The sequence below is a fragment of the Rhinatrema bivittatum genome, chromosome 6, assembly GCF_901001135.1.
Source record: "Rhinatrema bivittatum chromosome 6, aRhiBiv1.1, whole genome shotgun sequence".
Taxonomy (NCBI): Eukaryota; Metazoa; Chordata; class Amphibia; order Gymnophiona; family Rhinatrematidae; genus Rhinatrema; species Rhinatrema bivittatum.
In genome coordinates this window covers 13,577,320-13,599,046 of record NC_042620.1, presented here as the reverse complement: position 1 = coordinate 13,599,046, position 21,727 = coordinate 13,577,320, and the positions used below count along the sequence as shown (strand labels likewise).

The 21,727-nt window shown below is 51.3% G+C and overlaps 1 protein-coding gene across 1 annotated transcript in view; it reads left to right on the top strand.

Moving 5' to 3' along the window:
• The first annotated feature begins 21,148 nt into the window (after positions 1–21,148).
• PNKD (PNKD metallo-beta-lactamase domain containing) overlaps positions 21,149–21,727 on the top strand; it is a 114,305-nt gene continuing 113,726 nt past the window's right edge. The window contains exon 1 of the mRNA XM_029605088.1: positions 21,149–21,336. Coding sequence (XP_029460948.1) covers positions 21,179–21,336 — 158 coding nt within the window. The 5' untranslated portion in view covers positions 21,149–21,178. The remainder of the gene's footprint in view (positions 21,337–21,727) is intronic.

Here is a 21,727-nt window from a genome sequence, read left to right as displayed (position 1 = left end):
CTGACAGTAAGCAAACAGTGAGCTAATGCATCGTCAGCTATAAAAAGCAAGCTAACCCGAAAATGTGCCCACGGACAAACGTGAGCGATGGGCATGCGGCATGAGCTGAGCCCATCAATCTGAAAAGGCCCCCTAGACAGGCGCAAAGTGAAAAAGTGTTTCTCGCCATCGCCTCGTGCTCCTCCGGATCCGTCCCGGTGCGTAAGGTCCGAGAACAGCTGGCCAGGCAGCAGGACAGGGGGAGGGTGGGCTTTAAGCACGAAAAGGAGGCAAAGCCAGAGAAGCAGGAGGCGACAACAGTAGACAGTTGTGTGTACAGTGGGCGCTGCACTATGGTGACAATTCTGCTACCTGAAGTCCCTGCCCCAAAGAGCTGAAGTAACAACAGACGGCTGCACATATAACCGTTCTGCATCTCTGACTAGAGGGTCCTGGTGGTCCCGGGGCAGAAGGTGTCTGGCTCAGGGGATCCCAGACTCTGGTACCCCAATGTTTAGCCTGTGTATTTTGGCCTGGGAATTGAATTCCTAGTCAGGGATGGAGTAAAGTTAATTCAGAGTTTCGGAGCCAGTGTCTGTCTATAGTTCTGGGCCAGTACGATCCCCGACCTGGGGTTCCCAGGTGTGATGGTCCACCCTGGACCCGGGAGACTCGATTCCCTGCACTAGGAACTCCTGGCCCGGGACCACCCTGGGGCACAGCACCATAGACTACACCCAAGAAATGTGAGTTAACTTTACTCCGTCTCTGACCAGGACTTACATTTCCAGCATTAAAAACAAACTGAGGAGATTTGCTATTGAAATTTTATGAAAGCTCCTCTTGTCCAGCCCTTCCCACCATTGTGAAGTAATGTGAATCAGTGGCGCTGCTGTACTGATTGTCATCAGAGCTCTGTGCAGATCTCTCACATAGAATAAGGCATGAGCACAGCACAGGCAGCTGAAGAAGGCACTCAAGAAAGAAGTTTTGCTTCTTTTTAAATAGGGGCACAAGCATAATAGGTAACATTGAAACATAGAAACATAGAAACGGCAGCAGAAAAGGACCGAATGGTCCATCCTATCTGCCCAGTAAGCCTATGGTAGCATCTGCTGAGCCGTGTCCCTAAGTTATTGAGCTGTGCTAAAAATCAACTTTTATAACGCATGTTAATGGCTGACTTTAAAATAAATAGGGCCTATGTACTAATATGCAGCATTTTATGTGGCAACACAGTAACATTGTGTGGTAACACTGTAGCATTGTGTGATAACACAGTGGCACACTTTAGTGAATCAGGCCCCGAACATAACATAACAATATAAGAAATGCCATACTGGGTCAGACCGAGGGTCCATCAAGCCCAGCATCCTGTTTCCAGCAGTGGCCAATCCAAGTCAAAAGTATCTGGCAATTACCTAAACATTAAATAAATCACAAGCTACTATTGGTTATTAATTAATAGCAGTGTATGGATTTTTCCTCTAGGAACTTATCCAAACCTTTTTTAAATCCAGTTACACTAACTGCTTTAAGCACATCCTCTGGCAATGAATTCCAGAGCTTAACTATGCGCTGAGTGAAAAAGAATTTTCTTCAATTTGTTTTAAATGAGCTACTTGCTAACTTCAGAGAGTGCCCCCTGGTCCTTCTATTATCTGAGACAGGAAATAACCAATTTTCATTTACCTGTTCAAGTCCTTTCATGATTCTGTACACCTCTTTCGTATCTTCCATGTGGGATAGATGAACATTTAGATCTTAATTCTCAGCCCCACCGCAGCTCCCCTAAAGTCTTTCCCCTATCTATCCTAGTCTAGCCTGGGGTGCTAATTACTCAGAAAGGAAAGGTAAAGAAGGAAGCTCCCAGCCAGCAGGAAAGGAAATCCACAGGTGCAAAGCAGGAAGAAAAACCAAACAGCTGGGGGCTGGGAGCAAGCTCAGCCCTCCCCCAAGTGTTATCCTTAAGTGAGAGACTGAGCTGGGAGTCCACCCAGCCGGAGCTGAGCCGGCGAAATTCACTCCCAGCATCTCAGGGAATAGAAAAGAAAAACTGCTGTTCCCTGACATCCAGGCCGATGCGATACCGAGCGCTCAGGCTAACCCGCTGCTGGACGCGCGTCCGTAACCCCCGATGCAATGAGGGGATCAGCGCGCACAAAACCCACGTCCCAACCAGCGCGTGGCCAACAGTGCTCACCACGTGGAAATGCCATGTAGATGAGGCTATTCGCTATTACCCCCGATGTAACGAATAACCGTGCCACCCGACGCTCACATTTTAACCCTCAAAAATTAATGCCGGCCCCAGAGCTGGCATTAAGCCTTGAGGAGCTCCAAACGCGGAGCAGAAAATACTGCTTTTCTCTGGATCCTCCAACTTAGCATCGTCACGATATCCAGTCGGAGGAACCACAGAGAGCAGCAACGTGGAAAACAAAATGTAAGTGGCGGCGAGGATAGGGAAACGGACGCTCAGTTTACCAGCATCCATTTTCTTATCCCGTGGCTGCGCACGGGTTAGGAAAAGTCGTCCATTGAACCCGAGCGTCCGTTTTCCTAACCCGCGCAGAGCCATTCTGGGCGCCCGATGCCGAGGAGGCGCCAGGGACGTGCCTTTCCCCCCAGCGCCTCCTTTTTCAACGCAGCAGCTCATTAGCCTACTGCATCGCACGCGTGGGGGGAGGTGGTGGGCGTGCGTTGGGAAAGTGGACGCTCGGTCACGCGCGCCCGTTTTCCCCCCCGCAAGGATATCGCATCGGCTCTGAAAGAGAGCGCACTGGGGGGAAACTCTGTAACCGCTTGGAAAAGTGACAGAGAGCCCAGCGTCATCGCATCCAGGCTGCCAAAATGTGGGACATTTGTGAGGTCTTGAGAGCTAAAGATATTGTTCTGGGAGCAGCAGTCTGTGAGTCTGAGCAGAGTTTATACGGCTACCTGTGGGATGGAGACGGCCAGGGGAAAGGTGTTCTCTGAAGCCTTATCACCGAATTAAAGCTGGCAAAGATATTATTCTAAATTTTGCAAAGAGACTGTGGTAGACTAAACACGGGAAGGTTTGCCGCTGAGCTTTAATTCACATTTACTGGGAAAATGCAAAATATATTTCTTTTCTTAGCTAGAATTCACTTTTCACTGAGAAGTCCGGATGATTGGGGGGGGGGGGGTGCTGACTTTCTATAGATTTTTGGAAGAAGGACACGAGAGGGTAGACACAGACAGGGTTTCTTTTCTTGATTTTGTTTGAGGATAGAGAGATGGACCACTCCACGGATCCTTAGAGGCAAGAGGCCAGAGAATGGCCACCAGGAGGATGCGCGGCCCAGCCACGCCTGCTCCCACACGTCGCAGATGACGACCGCCGCCTGCGAGAGACGCGCCACGGCATTCCGCCTTCGGGAGCTCTGACGTGCACTAAGACTGGCGATCACGTCCCTCCCTGTGGGGATTCATCCGGAAACACACAGAAAAGAGTCAGAACCTCTGGACAGTACATTCTGCTAAGTTTTGGAAAGCTTTTCTCCGATCCTCTGCACCACATTCTGAGGGTCCTGGAAGGCAGAAGGAATGGGGAAAGCAGAGGTGGAAAGATGCAGAGACCCGGGCATCACAGAGTGTTGGAAGGTGTTTATTTACCTGCTGCATAGTTCAGACTCTAAACCGTTACCTGTGTAAGAAGAAAAAAACCCTCTTAAGAGCACTGCTGTCTGGTGCTGCTAAGTGAGAAGAGAATCATGTATCTGTTATTTGTTTTAAGGACATAGGTGCCATGCTGGCCCAGTCCAGGGCCCGGCAGGTCCCCAGCAGTTGATCTGTTTCTTGGATCTCACTCTGTCTTCCTTCCGTTAATGCATTTCACTCTTCCAACATCAGGCGGAGGGAAATTAAATTGCGTTGAATTGACTTTAGTGCCTGCTTCTTGCTTTTCTCTTTCTGTGTCCCGGGATGCTTCGGCAGAGTGGGATCACCCTGCGGGGGGGTGAGATTCGGGGGAAGGTGGTAGGACCAATCCCCGTGGGATCGCCACTAAATGGCCCTAGTTCCTAAGTCCCTTTGAGCCGGGAGTCCGGGACAGTAGAGGTAGGAGCCCCGCCATTTCAGGACAGAGCTTGCTGGAGGGGCTGACCCCCTCCCTCCCTCCCTCCCGACCACTGCTGGAGACAGGGTGCTGGGATCAGACCCCCGCCCGCAGCCTTCAGCCTGGGGAGAACCCGTGCTCTGCCCCCCCTGCTTTTCCACGCCGTGGAGATGTCCCCCTGTCCCAGTTACTGTGCTGGTGCCTAAGGCGCCCGTCTCTGCCCGGCTCTAATAGGGCCCCGCGGCTCAGCCGTGCTCCTAGATGCTGCCTCAGCACCGGGTCCTCCTGCCTCTGTTTGCAGTGCGTGTTGCGTTCCCTTGTGGCGGCCTCGCTGTTTGTGGTCCTTGTTCGTTGTCCGGATTGGTCCTCGCCTGCTGTGCTCCTAGCTCTCTTCCCTGTGCCTTGCCGTCCACTCCAGCCTTGTCCTGCCCTATCCGTCTCATCCTGTCTTCCCGGTCCTGACCTCCGCTTGGATTCTGAATGCTTGTCTGGTTCGCTGTCTGCCTCGACCCTCGACCCTTGGCCTGGCCCCAGACTCTGTCTGTTTGCTGCCTGTCCATACCTGGACTCTCTCGGACCCTCCCATGCCCTGCCCCACCCTCAGGCCCAAAGGCTCAGTCCTTGAGAAACGGGGCTGGTACAGATGAGGCTCTAGCTCCAGTCCCAGCTATCGCGTCCCCCGCCATCTGTCGCCATGGGTCTAGGGGGTTTGCCTATTAGCCTGCGTCAATCATGTCACAGTCTCGAGGTTCACATTTGTGACAACTCTGGTTTAAGATAAGTTCTCTGCAGGAGCTGAACCATCTTAATCATAGGGAACTGCGGTGGGCAGCCAACCAAATACCCTTCCAACTTTTAGCATCTAAAGTGATGCCCAAGTCTATGTTCCACTTATCAATTACCAACAGAGACGTTCTGAAATTATTTTTATTGTGCGTGTTTTACTGGAAACCGCTTTGATGCTCTTTTATGAAAAAGCGGTACACGAAATATTTTAAATAAATAAATAAATCACGGTGCCAAATTTGCCAGAGAGAATATCCCAATATATGGCAGTAATACCCTTAGATGTAGTGTCGGGATCACTTAAACCATTTTCCGTGCCAGTTAAAGGGCACAGAGGGACAGACAGACCTTGGCACAGCTGTAGATAATAAGTCTGCGAGTCTGCAGGCAGATCAAATTCCTGGCTCAGAGATTCGTACGTTCAGAGAAAACCAACCCCATCCTCCCACAGCTGAAAGAGACAAAGCACACAATCTCCAGTCCCGGAAAGCCCGGGCAAAGGTGAATCCCGAAATGTTTGCATTTCCATAAATAGGATCTAAAGGGCGCAGAGCCTCTCCATCGAAACCCCAATAAGCCAGGGTGGGAGAGGATAGGGTTAGCTCTAGTTTTCCCGCTGCATTGCTACATCAGCTATGTTGGCCTGTGATCGCTCCAAATCTAACCAGGAGGCTTCCTGATGCCTGCAAATCAAGCGAGCAGCCCAATCAATAGTAAATCTGAAGACTGGGAAGCGCCGTTCCACCCTGTTTTTTTAGGAAGCCACAAAGTTAACTCAACCGGTTTATTCTGCCAAATAAATTTCGATACAGCCCTGTGCAGGACATGGAACACCTGATCGCAGGGAAGGTGTTGAAAGGGATACAATAATTTAGGGAACACGCGAATTTCCAACAGATTCATGCAACCTGCCCAAGAAAGAGGCAAATCCATTCAGGACTGGAGATCCTGTCTAATCTTGCATATCAAACGGTCCAACGAGGGTCCCGACTTTTGCGGTCTGGGGAACTGATGTGCACACATGGGGAGGGGTGAAATACAGCCAAGTCCATAAGTAAAGCTCGTCAGGCAGCACCGTCTGAATTTTCAAGAAGGCTCATCAGCCAGCAGTAAATTTTTAAGGGTGTAACTCAGACCACGTTTTGGGTTAGTAGTAGGTCTTGCAATCGTCTAGTTCAATTAGGAAAATATTTAGGGGGGTACCCATTCATGGACAGCCCTCCCACTGGCGGAGCTGTAACGGATACCCTGGGTCCTGAGGTTTCATAGCAGAGCTCTGCAGCGGGCTCTGGGGGCAGTATTATGCAATGGTTCTCCGATCATTTTATTTTCCATACATCAAAAAGACCAATAAGAAATATTCACCAAGCTAAACTCGCCCCTTCTTCTCTTAAACACATCAAACACGTGGCCACAAGAGACCGCTCTTTCACTATAGCTGGAACCAACATCTGGAACAAAATGACCACGGACCTGCGTCTGGAACCCTACCATAAGAAATTCAAACAAAACCTCAAAACCTGGCTGTTTGAACAAGCTTACACGCCTTGAACACCTCTTCTGCTGAAATACTGTCTTCATGTTCCCTGTCTCCCTGATCTATTCCACCCCCTAATTTATTTTTCTCGCTGCTAGATTTCCTTTATCACTCGCTCACCCCCTCCTATGATTTTGTCTCGCCACTAACCATGGAATATGACTTTCATTGGTTTAATTGCTTTTGTTTTTAATTGGTTCTTAACTGATTTATATTATGTTGATTGTTCTTAAATTGTTCTTAAATGATTTATATTTTTTTTCCACCTTAATTTCATATTGTCTGTAAAGCCTGTTGCTGATTTATTGTTTACTGTAAACCGAGGTGATGTTTCTTATGTGCCGCGGTATATAAAAAAAAAATCACTAAATAAATAAATAAATTTGGAAGTCAGAGAGAGAGGCTGTATTTTCCTAAATTGGATTTTGGGCCTATGTCCGAGACCCCTCCAGGATAGGGTCAAAGGGGCTGCGCTGCTGTGCTCTCCCTTCGAGGGGCAGAGTACAAACAACGGAGGCTCCCAGCAGTGCCAGATCGCCAGAGCGAGATGACCCATGCAGGGGAAGCTCAGCGGGTGACGCCTCGGCATCCACGGATATCCACATCTTTCTTCGTCCCTTATGGGAGGATCGAGATAACCCTCCGAAGAGCCCAGACGATGGGAGCATGGGGAGCGCTGCCAGTGCTATACCTTACAGCCAGCCCAACCGGCGCAACTCCAGTGCGGACATTATCTTGGCCTCGTGTGTGGGGCAGCCAAGTTAACCAGTAATACACCTGCCCCTGGAGTGACCTCGCTGCTCGCTACTGCTCTGGAGGGAGTGACCGTGTCCGGGAGGTCTGTATTACCGTCCCTGGGATCTGAAGTCAGCGGGGAATGCACCATCACGAAATCCAGCGGAGGAGCCACCATTGCCATTTCGGCCGCCCATGAAGTTTCGTATCGCCATCGGAAGAGGTGGCTGAGGCCTACAAAACCAGCGGCTCTGGTGAGTTCATAGCTCCGGACCCTGAACCACTGCCGTCGAGGCTGGGAACACCCGACTGGGGGGGGACGTAGTGGAGAACAGCGTTTTCGATAAGTGACTCCGAGGCTGATGAAGGAGACGAGAGGAGCAGCCCTCCCCTCCGGAGACAACTAATTCAAGCAAGGCCCCGAGGGATGGGGCGAACTATGCCGGCAGTGTGGCCTAGCAAAGTATTGAGGAGCAGAGGCCGCTCCTCGGATGCGGGGGGTCCACCAGCTCCCGCTCATGGGGGGGCACACCCCCCCGGGAAAAGCAGGAGGGTCAGAGGAGAGACAGCCCAGTGCAACGTGGCCACCAGTGCCAGAGTGGCTCGGGAGAGATTCACCGTTGTGACCCCGGAGATAAATTTGTATGCTAAGGAGACAACAACCTATCAGGAATACTCGCCTGCAAGCCACGAAAGTGTGCCAAGTCATCTACAGCTCAGGGGTCTTGTCAGCAGGGGCCTCCCTGCTTGGAAGCAGCACCCCAGGGTCTGGAAGGCCTGAATCACCATATGTCAGGTGCCCTGCACCCAGCGAGACATTAAGGGCATCATCACTCCCCAGCATTCGGATGCCAACTAAAATGTTTTGACACTTTAATATAGAAAACTGGACCAATCCGTGGTACCTCAATAACAATTCAAAATGAATCAACCACGTACTATGTGGAAAAAATGTATATATTATGATATATATATATTTTTGCCTAAGACAAACCCTCCTAGGTGAGCAAACATGCACGTATTAAAACGTGTTTAACAGCGTTCACTGTTAAGGATATATATAGTCCTGAAATAGAGTGAACTGCTCACTATTTCCTTATTTGTGTAATCATAGGGTTTGTCTTGTTAAAGTTCTTATTATAGGAGGAATTCGATCTGTTTTAACTAGTTTTCCTCTCTTTTTCCAATTTTTCTCTTTTTCTTCAGTTCTTCGTTATTTCCTTGTTACTCAATGCATAACGCTTTTTTGTTATCACTTAATGCATAGTGCTTCACAGCCATAGAAAAAAAAAGACACTTATCTTAGTCGTGCAGCAGTGTAACGGCAGCAGCAGACTGAGTGACCTGCCTGAGTTGCCATGTAGGCAGCAGTAAATTTAAAGGTCCTGCCCGGTAGAGTGGAAAACTAGTTAAAACAGGTCGAGTTCCTCCTATAATAAGAACTTTAACAAGACAAAACCCTATGATTACACAGAGAAGGAAATAGTGAGCAGGTCACTCTATTTCAGGACTATATATATCCTTAACAGTGAACGCTGATAAACACGTTCTAATACGTGCAGATTTGCTCACCTATGAGGGTTTGTCTTAGGCAAAAAAAGTATATATCATAATATATACATTTTTTCCACATACTACGCGGTTGATTCATTTTGAACTGAAATGTTTGCGCATGCTGTACAAATGGATGTCTGAGACCAGTCCTGGGTGATCCCAAGTATCTGCCGGGATGCAGGGAAGCTGCTCAGAGCCTCTCAAGCAGAGAGGCTGCTATGTTGCCAGCTGCAGCTAGACTCTGGGTTGTATTGTCCATATGTGGCCTTGCACATTATGGACTATGTAGAACTGACCCGGCATGAGTGGCTGAAGGAAGAGGTAGGTCACTGCATCCCCAGGAGCGCCAGTGCTCTCGGCTTTAGATTACCCTGAAGAGGTGGCCCAAGTGCATGGAAGAGATGCAGCCGGGCTGCAGTATTAGGAAACCTGCTGCGGGTGCATCTCCCTCACCATATCCTTGGGCCACCGACAGGGCAGGGCATCCACGTGCGGCTTCCTTGTGGGGTGACCATCCTTAAACCTCACCCTGATCATTATGAACCCGACCCTTTTCCCCCTGTGGGCCCGGAATAATCAAATCAAAATCCTGGTTTCCCCAAGTACATAGTTTTGCCTTGATAGGGGGGGGAAGGGAAGTGTTATTGGTGTCCTTTGTGGGGTTCTGCAGAAGCTGCTATGAATGTTTATGGGAACATTTTCACTATTTTCTTCCTTGTGAGGAGGACGTTTACCTTTACTTGGACTGTGCTCTTCTGGACTTAATACTCTACAGTCAACCAGATGAGAGGCCTGGAAGAACTGACAATCCTTGACATCCCTGGTTGGAAAGAGACCGTCTCTATTCATTTCATTTGCCGTTCCCTGGATGGTTACTCAGTAATGAAAGTCTATGAGTCTGCATTTAAGGAAGATAAAATGCTTGCTATTCTGTTTGGCAGAGCCACCATTAAAATGTTGTCTTTAAGTTGATAAAAAATGCACAAAAGACTCTTTCTATAAGAATTGAAATAATGTTGTTGAAAACATTGTCCCTGGTTTTCTTTGAAACTTGGTAAAGTAATCTTTTGCTTTGCAGGCTGGGTACAGCAGCCCATCCGGTGCATTAACCTTTCCTTTACAGGACGCACACAGCACAGCGGGAGCGATTCATTGCAGCTGAGAAGAATTCACCAGGCATTGGCACAGACACCAGTTTATTCTGCCCGAAGAATAAAGTATGGGGCCAGAAGTGTGTTCAGTCCCCTCCCGGGGGAGCCAGCGTGAGATTTGGAGACGGGGTGCAGTGCGTGCATCATTATAATAAGGCTGGTGGGAGCGTTCTCTGCACTCGGGTAGTGGCAGCGCCCACTGGTGGCCAGATGTGGAAGCGCTGGCCTAAATTGGTCTGATCCACTGATCAGTTTTCCTTGTGTGCAGTGACAATGTCTTAAAGGGACTTTGCCACCATTCTGATCATGTGAGGGTATTAATAGCCATGCAGCATGGGACTGCCCACAGCAGGGGTGTAGCCTGCCTGGACAGACATGGGGGCCCTGCCTGTCCAACTGATTGTGGGATGTGTAGTAAAGGTGACTGCTGTATCTTTGAGTGTAACATTTGTAAAACCAGTGCACAAGTCTTTGATTACGCCCAGATTTTCACCCTAGAAGAGGGGGGGGTGGGGTGTAACTCAGACCACTTTTTGGGTTAGTGGTAGGTCTTGCAACAGTCTAGCGCAGTCAGGGAAATAATTAGGGGAGGACCCATTCATGGACATGGCGGAGCCGTAATGGATACCCTGGGTCCTGAGGCTTTATAGCAGAGCTCTGCAGCGGGCTCTGGGGGCAGTATTATTTGGAAGTCAGAGAGAGAGGTTGTATTTCCCTAAGTTAGATTTTGGGCCTACCTCCGAGACCCCTCCAGGACAGGGCCAAAGGGGCTGCGCTGCTGTGCTCTCCCTACGAGGTGCAGAGTGGCCTCCCTGGGACTATTTTTGGGATTTTGAGCCTTATTTGACAGGAGCCTTGCTGGAGGCCTGGGCCTTTCCAACGATGCCCAGTGTTTGGGGAAGATCTGCCCATCAAAGCTGCTGCCCTGCTGCAGAGGATTTCCTGATTATATCGAAGTTGGGGAAGGAAGATTTTGTTTCCACATCTGGAAGTGTTTTCTGCCCCTCGTCCTGCTCATCAGGGGGACTGGCAAATCCTGCAGCCTGCCAAGGATTCCTAGCACCGGGTTCCCTTCAGGAGATTAATCTACCAGCTGTGAGCACGGGAGGACCCCATCCGGCATCCACCGAAGCCCTGAGGGACAGAGACATTAACTCTGTGCCCGACGTTTCTGCCATCGGGAGCAGTTTCCCGACCATCCAAGGGGGCTTAGCCCAGAGACCACTGCACAGTCTAATCCAGAAATGTGGATGGATTCCTGGCCTAACAAAGACTCTGTAATTAAGAGAGAAAAGAGCAAGACTGTGGTGCTGGAATTATTACGTTTATTGTGCCATTCAACAAACCATTACAGAAACCTAGAAATGACGGCAGATGAGGAGCAAATGATGCACCCAGTCTGCCCAGCAAGCTTATGCCAGTAGCTGCCTTACCATGCAGGTAACCCCCATGCTTATCGGTTTCCCAGACCGTGAAAGTCTGGGCCCTCGGATGCTGTCCGAATCCAATTTTCCCTAACCCCTGCCAAGGAAGCAGACAGCAATGATGGAGCCGCATCAAAAGTATCAGGCTTAGTGATTAAGGGTAGTAAAAGTGCATCAGCAAGTTACCCCCATGTTTATTTGTTCCCGAACCATAGAAGTCGTGGCCCTCGTCGGTTGCTGTCTGAATCCAATTCCCCTTTTCTCGCTTCCACTGAAGCAGAGAGCAATGATGGAGCTGCATCAAGAGTATGAAGGTTTATTGGTTAAGGGTAGCAAGTGCCACACCAGCAAGTTACCCCCAGTTACCCCCATGCACTCTTTTCTTCATTCCCATCCTCTAACCTTTAGGGATCCACAGGGGTAGATTTTATAAATTTACGCGTGCGCGTACTTTTGTTTGTGCACCAGGCGCAAACAAATGTACGCTGGATTTTTTGCCTGCCCCAAAGAACTTATAAATAACCCTATGACCCCCTCCGTATCCGACTCGTACCTTAAGGGATTACATGGGTTATCATAGGGCTGAGGGATAAGTGCACAGAGCTGCAGTTGCTACCCTTAAGAGAAACATGGGGTAATCTGCAAGGTGCAGCGGATACTACCATGGGAGGCTTGCTGGGCAGACTGGATGAACCATTTTGATCCTTTTCTGCCGTCATTTCTATGTTTCTGTGTCTCTAGGTACAAAGATCCCTAACTACTGGAATCCTACATGAACGATCTTAAAGACCGACATACGGTCAGGGATTGTCACTTTGGCCCCCACCGGGAAAATCTACGATTTGTTATGGTCACCATAACGCGTCAAACGTGACCAATGCACCAGGCCGGATATCCAAGTACATTGTCTGCATAAAGAGGGATCCTACTTTCACGTCCCCCTAAGTGAAAGGATCTTGCCTGATAGCTGCTGCCAGAGGCTCTATAGCGAGACTGAATAGTGAGGGAGACAGGAGGCAGTGCTGGCACAACCTATGGGGATGAAGGAAGAGAGAGGCAGACATGAAAAGACAAATACAACACATTTATTTATATACAGCCCATTTCTAGAACCTGTTCTGGGTGGTGTGGATACCATAACCATCCCAGCATGGAGCAGAGCTACTGGAAGGTGCGATGAGGCTGCAGTCAACCGCCGGTGTGGAAACATTTGGAGGCTGTCAGTGGGGATGCGTCAGAAATGCAAAAATCTAATGGCGATTGTTACGATCCTGCTCGCAGAGCCTGTCCCGCGAGCAGGCCCTCAACTCACCGCCATTGAAGCCGCTGGAGTCTGTTTAGCGTGGCCTGGACTGCCGCGTTGCTCCTGTCTCCACTCGCTGCTCCCCGGGGCCTTGCCTGTAAGGTCGGATGCCTCTGACGCCGTCTTCGCGGCCTCGCCGCTGCTGGGATTCCCCTCTGCGGGGGCCTGGTGCCGCTGCTGCTGCGGATGCTGCCGGGCCCTGCTCCCTCCTTTGCGGCCCGGAGCTCCGCCGCCGCTGCCTTCTATCTTCGTGGCCCAGAGGCCGCCCGGCTCCTCCTCCCCGAGCGGCAGGGGAAGCTGCTGCCGCTGCGACGCTATCCTGCAGCTCAGAGGCCACCTCCAGCACCTGCCTGTTCCTGTTCTTTGTGGCCTGGAGGCTGCCGCTGTCCTTGGTCCTGCTCCACTCCCTGGGCCCTCCTCTAGGCGCTGGAGTGCCCCTCTTCTTCTGATTTAAAGGGCCAGCGGAGGGAAAAGTCCGTGGCCCCACCAGAAGTTATTATCAGTTTCACTTCCTGCTTCAGCCCTATAAAAGGGCTCAGTTCCTGTTTCTCAGGGCCTTCGGATCCAGAATCCACAGTTGTCTGTGTTCCTCTTTGGGTCAAGGTCCTCCGTGGTCTTCACTTGTCTAGATGGCTCTTTGTTCTGTGATCCTGGTATCCTTGTCCTGATGTCCCTGGTCTTGTCCCTCGTCGGAGCTCCTTCGTTGCCTGTTCCATGTCCTGATTTTCCAGATGTCCAGATGTTCCGTGTTCCTGATGTCCTGGTCCTGATGTCTTCGTCTTTGCCTCTGCAACCAGTTCCAGGATTCCTTGCGTCCACCTTTCCTGGCGTGCCACCGTTGTGGTCTGTGACCAGCCCATGGGGGGCTGTGTAGGGCACTTCGTGGCACAAGGCCTTCTTCTCGTCTGCAGCGCAAGTCTCCGGAAGACTCCTGTTTTTAATGCCTTGCTTCTGAGAATCCTGAGTCTTGAATCCTGCCCCGGTCTTCAGAGTCCCTTGCGCCTGCTTCCGTCCATGCCTAAGACTCTGCCAGAACCTGCTCCGCTTCAGCGTGGTCCGCGACCAGCCACGGGCGGCTGTGTAGGGCGCGCCCCGGTGCAGGCCCCTACTGAATCTTCATCATGTTCCAGTCTCAAGTTCCACTTCTTCGCCTGGAGTCTGCTTCGCGTTCAGCGTGGTCCATGATCAGCCATGGGCGACTGTGTAGGGCGTGCTGCCATGCAGTTCTCAACCAGCACTTTCACCTGAGTCCTGAATCCTTTCCTGAGACCTCCGAGTAACCTGAATCCTTGTCAGAGTCTTCTGAGAAACCTGAGTCTTCATCCAAGTCTTCTGAGAAACCTGAGTCTTCGTCCAAGTCTTCCAAGTTCCTGAGTTCCTGTCTTGTCTTGTTCCTGCCCTCAGCCTCCGTCTGGCCTCATGCACTCGTCGTTCCCAAGCGGCAGGTCCGAAAGAGTTACCGAGTGGCCGGAGGGCTACTCTTGTGACCAGCATTGCGTTGCTGGGTCACACTGGTGCGTGTAGGTCCAGCGGAGGGCTGATCCTGCCTTGTTCCTGCTCCCAAGTCCCTTGCCTTGGCTCCAGTCCTGCTTTGTTCCTGCTCCGCCCGTGCTTGCATGCTCTCACCTGCCACGGTGTGCCCTGGGGCTCCTCCCTGAGCCGTGCCGTGGTTCAGGGGCTCACGCTCTCCCATGAGCTAGCGACCGCATGTCCCTGGCCCTCATCACCTGCATCAGGATCCGAAGGCCGCGGTCGCAACAGCGATAAAAGCAGCAGAAACTCCCACCCTTAATACACCACATTGATAGCAGCACTCATTAAAGACCCTGACCCCTGCAACACCCCGAGCTGTCTCCCGCTGGTGCCGAATGGAGGCGCTGTAATCATGCACAAGCCAGTGTGCTCGTGGTGAAAAAAAAGGTAGGCAAAAGTATCACTGTGACTCCGTGTATGCACAATAAGCAAAATATATTAAAAAAAAACCAACAAAAACCCTGCAACCACAAAGCTGAATGTACAATCACTGGGATCCATCTAGGAGACCGGGAAGCTTCCTCACAACTTTAACCTCTCGCCGAACAGGACAAGCCACAGCACAGCTGGATCCGAAAGTGGGGATTCTTGATTAAGGGCCTTCAGGCAGCTTCTTGTCGTCTTTTAACTGTGATGCAGATCGACGTTTCACTATCAGCAGCGACGCACAACTTTGCAGAACACAACGGGCGCTGGCTCCGGGATGTTCTCGCTCAGGGGCCCCGAACGCCTGCCTCTGCTGCTGCAGCTCCTAGGGAAAGTCTTGGAGGATCCTAATCCTAGGCCCCCTGATATGTAAGGCTGCAGGCAGAGCGAGCTATGCTGAGGATTAACTCTTTATCTGAAAAGCTGTGCAGCAGCACAGGCTCAGAGCAGAACCAGAAGCCCCTGGATGAATGTGTGTTTTCTTAACCGTGCTCACTTCGTGCAGGTTATCCCAGTGCCTTCCTGGAAGCCCGACGCAGCTGTACCACTGCTGCTGGGATCATAATGGCACATGCCATGCCTATATCATGCTGCTATATCATAATGGCACATGCCTATAAGGCCCTGCCATGTGCTGGCAGGGCCTTATAGGGGCAGTGCAAGGGCATCAGATGCCCCAGGAGAACCTTCAGTCTTCAGCCCTACCCCTTACACACTTGGGCCATCAGTGGCAGCTCTGGCACGGCATCTCCCTCTCTCACCCTGCTCAGCATCCACCCCTCATTCTCCTCTCTGTGCATGGCACCTGGTGTTCTCTCTCTCTACCTATCCCCTTGTACAGCATTTCTCCCGTCTTCTCCCCCCCCCCCCCCCAGCATCCTCCGGGTACGTTTTCTGTTTCACTAAGTGCATTCCTGACACGGTCCCTCTTAGCCTGCTTAGCTCTGAGAGATAATACTCAATCAGGGCCGGTGCAAGGGGATTTGGCGCCCTAGGCGAGCCTTCTTCCTTGCGCCCCCCCCCCCCCCGGTCTCGGCCCCCGACTCCTACCCTCATTCTCAATCACGCCCGCTGACTGGGGTTTTCTGGGTCGCGAGCAGATTGGGCACTGCTTGCGGCCCGCCAAATCTCCACTCCTCTTTGCCACCACTTGCGGCCCCATATGGCTCGCACCCAGTGGCGCACCAAGGGTCTCCGGCGCCCAGGGGCCAATGCATTTGTGTGCCACAGAAAATCAGTGGCATCTCTAGACAGAAGAATTTGTTTTGGGTGGGGGGGGGGAGCCAAAATGACATTTCTTCATCTCACCCACCTCTATAGCATGGATCCTGCTTTAAAATTGGTTATAAAAAAAAGTGTTGTTAAAAAAAGTCCAAAGGGTCCTCTGCATTATTTTAAAAAGCTGGCCAGTTTCACACTTCTAGTAAAACTACTATAAAATTATTTGATAGCCTCATTCAACTAATTCTATATGGATTATGAGAGTGAAGTCTGGAATATATAGGAAGGGACAGAATGTCAATACAAATCCTGCACCTCCAGTTCTGTATCTCTGTGCATCCACTGAAATTCCCCCAAACAATGGAGCTTGGATGTTTCCCTTACAGCTCATCATATTAAAATATATTTTCAAATTCTGGTGTCACCTCACAGTAACAGCAGCACAAACACCTTCCACTGCCAGACACATTGTGAACTAACACAAAGCACCGCAAAAAAGACACCCAAAATCTATACTGCAATCCCATCATAACATAACAGTAATAACACCAAGGACTCAAACAACAATACCCTACCTGTGAATAAGCAAGGGTAAATATTACACTGGGTCCTAGAATACCAATACACCACCTACTGAGGAAACAAAACAAACCCGATTGCTATAGATCTCTATACAGACACTATATGATAGCAGAATCTCTCATCATGGTCACACACACAGAGCAGAGACAGACCCTCACCAAATACAGAATACAAAATAAAGGAGCACAAATTAGAAAAAACTGAAATGGAAACCCCAAGAAGCCAGACTCTGTGTATTAGCAATGGAAAAACAGAACAACCATTCCTCATAAAACAAATAAAATCAAGAAACAAAGCATCAGTTATAATAGTAAAACCATACTAATAAAATATTTTAAAACTACTGATAAATAGAATTTCTATTAATTAAAATCATATATATTTTTTACAATTTCCCAAACACCAATAAAATATTTCAAAACAGTACATATATCAAATAACACACAATAATTAAAACTAATAAGGATTTTAAAAAGCCCCTGCTGTCCATACATGGGAGCTCTTGATTTCCAGTCACCCTGATATTGTCGAGGATTAGGAGGTTATCCTCTCTCTCTCACACATACTCACATGTCCATTCTCTCTCACACATACACTGTCACATACATACACATTCATGCTCTTATACCCAACCATAACCTCTCGCTCTCACAGACACTGACACACTCAGGCACTCTCTCCCCCTCCACACACACCCCCACACAAACTCTTACTCCCCTGGATTTTCTCATACACACTCATGCTCTCACTCTCACTGGCTCCCTCACATACACACAAACACACACTCCCAGGCAAGCTCCCACTCGTTCTCACACAGACACACACACACACAGGCAAGCTCCTAGTCATTCTCACACTGAACCCCAGGCAGGCTCCCATTCATTTTCACACCACTCCCTCCCCATCCCCCAGGCATGCACACATTCAGTCTCACACACACAGACCCCCAGGCAGGCACCAATTTATTCTCACACACACACATACACCACAAACAGGCAGGCACCTATTCTCACACATACAAACCCCAGGAAGACACCCATACATTCACAGACACACCCTCAGGCAGGCACCCATGCATTCACACACATACACCGCCAGACAGACTCCCATTCATACACATGCACACAATAAAGGCAGAGACCCCCTCTCTTTCTTTTGCCAGCAACCTCAGAGCCTCTCTCATTCTTCTGCTGCCACTGTCACTGCTGCTCTATGGCTATTGCGGAGGTGCTGATTGCTGCTATTGGCACTGAAGCCCATTCTGCTGCCTCCTCTGTGCAGGCCCCATGGGCTTCCAGTTCCTCTATGCTGATCTCGTACATTGTGAGATCCGCATAGAGAAAGTGCTACTCTTGCACATTCCCAAAGATTACATGTTCCAATCAGTAAAAAGTAATTTATTTCTTTTACATTTGCTGTCTGATCTTAGTTTTCTAATCGGTTGGTCACAGGCTTTTTTTTTTTTCCACCTTCCCTTTCTTATTTTTTTGCCAATTCCTTTTATAACATATTTCTTTTCTCTCCATCTGTCTGCTTCCCTCAAACACACAGTCAGGTTCTCATTCTCACATGCTTTCTCTCTCTCACATACACAGGCACTCATTCTCACATGCTGTCCCTCATACAATCATTTATACACAGTCTCTCTCTTGCACATGCTGTCTAACTCTCACTCCCACATGCTGTCTTGCTCAAGCACAGGTTCTCACTGTCACATGCTCTCTCTCATACAATCATTCCTACACACAGGCTCTCACTGTCACATGCTGACTCACACACACAGGCTCTCTCTCACTCCCACATGCTGTCCTGCTCAAGCACAGGCTCTCACTGTCACATGCTCTCTCTCATACAATCATTCCTACACACAGGCTCTCACTGTCACATGCTGACTCACACACACAGGTGCTCTCTCTCACTCCTACATGCTGTCTTGCTCAAGCACAGGCTCTCACTGTCACATGCTGTCTCACACACACAGAGGCTCTCCCATGCTGTCTCTGCAAACATTCAGGTCTTCACTCCCACACACAGTCTCTCAACTCATCTCATACATACACACTGTACAAACCCTCAGTCTCTCTCTCACCTCTGGGCCTCCTCTTCACGGGCCACTGCAGGATGGGCTCTGCAGCGGCCCCGGTCTTCTCGAGCCGCGCTGATCCTCTTCTGCACGCGGCTGATGCTCCTCCTCTTTCCTGCCCGCGCGGCTCCGGCAGGAAGGAGGAGGAGCACCAGCCAATGCAGGAGCTTCTCCTCCTTCCTGCCCGCGCGACCCCCGGAAGAAAAATGTTGCCGGAGCCGCGCGGGCAGGAAGGAGGAGGAGCACCAGCCAATGCAGGAGCTTCTCCTCCTTCCTGCCCGCGCGGCCCCGGAAGAAAAATGTTGCCGGAGCCGCGCGGGCAGGAAAAAGGAGGAGCACCAGCCAATGCAGGAGCTTCTCCTCCTTCCTGCCCGTGCGGCCCCGGAAGAAAAATGTTGCCGGAGCCGCGCGGGCAGGAAAGAGGAGGAGCACCAGCATGCTTAGACGCGACTGTACCACGGTCCTGCCGATCTTCTTGCTGTGTGTATCCGGCACACAGCATAGCAGTAGTTCACCGCTCAGCCGCCATTGGGATGACGTCTACCGGCGGCCATTGGCCATCAGCGGCTCGCGCCCCCTAATGCTCAGCGCCCTAGGCGATCGCCTAGTTCGCCTAGTGGTTCCGCCGGCCCTGTACTCAATGCTATGTTTAATAATTAGTGGTTCTTTCTCTGCAGTGCTGCTCTTACGGTCATTTCTTTTCCGCTTGTCAACTTCTGTTGCTTTGAGGTTCTTCATCCTGAGTGGTGACCACACAACATGGCCAGCGGGGCCTTTGTGAGGGGCGCCATCTGGTCAGAGGCCAGGAGAAAAAAAAAAAAAAAGCTTCTCATCGCGGGGCAAGTCAGCACAGAGAGAAAAGACAAGTTCCTGAGCCTGCTGCGCAGGATGGGAAGACCCTTGTGCTCCTAACAGGAAACGTGAGCCTTGCAGCATCTGAGAGAGAAGCAGTGCTTACAAAGTCGAGGTAATCGTATGCCCTGATCCGTCCAAACAAAAGGGCCCCGCTTAATCGAGGGATCTGGAATAATTACACTTTCCCATGAAAAAAAAAAAAAAATGAAGTCAAGGATGAGTAGAGCAGTAAATCGAGCAGGGCAGAGAAAATTTGGGATTCTGTAGGATTCTGCTGTCCCTCTGCCTGCAGCTTAAAATCACCCAAGGAAAGCCCAGGAGAGTTTCTGACTGCACATTCATCAATAAACACTCAACAGATCAGGAGTTTAAGATTTTTGTTTAACTGAAGAAAAAGGGCACTGGGTGACAGCATTAAGTGAAAGGGTTTCTTTTGGGAGAACTGTGGCAGATAATGGCAACGCCATCTCCCCTTTTTCTTAGAGCGCGCAAGAGGAAAAGGATACTGTCAACCTGCTGGCTGAAGAGGAGCCATTTCTGCTGCATGAAGCCAAGTTTCGGTAACAAAAAGAATGTGACGTCTGAGTTCTATAATCACATTTAAAATGAGGGGAACCCCCTCTACTTATTGATCACGGCACAAGCGCAGGGGAAAGTGGCCGCACAGTGAATTTACCCCGCGAACTACGGCCTTGTCTTGCAAAAGCCACGTCCTCCCCGCCCATCGGAAGATTAGGAGGGCCCCGCAGTGGAACAGGCTCTTTCGGTGCGCGCCGCCGCGGGGCCGCTTAAATCGGGGGAGGTCCCATCGGGTGGGCGGGGCTTAGGGAGAACACTGCAGGCCGTGGGAGCCGCAGTGCAGCGAAGGGATCGCGGGTCAGAAACCTGAAACAGGGAGCGCGAAAGACGTCCAAAGCTCATCCAGGCAGGGAAGAGGTCAGACTGCCACGGAGGGCAGGGAAATGGCTATTTACCCTTTCAAATAGGGCAAGGAGACAGCTTTTTACCCTAACAGGTAGCAGATTTAAAGCAAACGGGAGAAAGATTTGCTTCACTGAATACACAATCAGGCTAGGGAATTAGTAGCCAGATATACTGTGCAGGTATGCAGCATGGGGGGGCTCAAAAGGGGGTGGACATTACAAGCCTCTGAAGGAAAAGTCCCTAAATAATTATTAGCCAGGTGGACGCGGGGAAAGCCACAGCTTGATCTTGGGTCTGGGAGAGGGGAACGAGACATTGGTTCTACCCTTTGCACCTGCCGGCTGTTTCCTAGCAGGATACTGGGCTGGATGGACTTTTGATCTGACCCGGCATGGCAATTCTTAGCTGGATGCACTGCAGGCAGCACAGCGCGGCCCTGTACGGAGAGAGGCGTCACCTCCCCCCCCCCCCCCCCGAGCTCTCTCCCTCGGGCTCTGCGGACCCTGTCACCCCCAAGCCCCCCGTCGCGGTTGGCGCACACTCCTTTCTGTATCGCGGAGCGACAGGGCCCGTTGCAAGGCCAGGAAAAGGACCTGAGGTTCTTATGCAAATAATAAAGCCGGGCAGGGGATGCGGCAAGGACATCCCCCCCCTCCATGCTGTCTCTGCAGCGAAGGGATCGGGACCCGGGGATCCAGGCAGAGCCGCGCTTCCTAACGCGCGCCACTGACGTCCCTTCCCGCGCTAACACCGCGAGGCGGCGCTGCTCTCCCTCCCCCCCCCAACAAACGCCGCAGAGCCGAAGCCCCGCCCCCGGGGCGGAGCCCGCCGCCCGGCCGCGCTCCGCTCATAACTAGCGAACGAGGGGGCGGGGCCGGGAGAGCCCAGGCTGGGCGCGGACTCGAGCAAGGTAAATGGGTGGGGGGCGTGGCCGCGGCCGCCCGCCCCTCCCTGAATACGGAACGAGGGGGGCGTGGCTCCCCTGCCGCGGCCGGAGCTCGGCCATGCCGCTGGCGCTGCTCTCGGCGGCCGCCTGCTGCTGCTGCTGCTGCCTGTGCTGCGGGCTCCTGCTGCTGCTGCTCCCCTGCCGCAGGCTCGCGGGCAGAGCCCGCTGGCTGCCCAGGATCATGGCGAGGACGGAGAGGCCCCTGTTCAGGATCGCGTGAGTGGCCGGGGGGGGGCGAGCGCAGGTGCCTTTCCGGGGATGGAGGGGGAGAGCATGGCCCGATTGCACGCGGGTGGGGTGCACACGGATTGGGGAGGGGGGATGTGCACACTCGGGGGCTCTGCACGAGAAGTGCGCGCAGATCCTTATCTCCGATCGCTCGAGGGAGGAGGAGGAGCGCCGCTGCGGGCTCTTTTCTGTAAGGCGAGGTGGGTTTTTGTAATCTGCAAAAAAAAAAAAAAAAAAAGGAGGCGACCTCCCGATTCTGACCTGGCGGATACTGAATGAAATTACTGGAAAGCAACCCAGGGGAGTAACTGAGCGGAGAAGGATTCTGGCCCATCAGAACCTAAGAGGCGCCCTGTTGGGTCAGACCCAGGTCCATCGA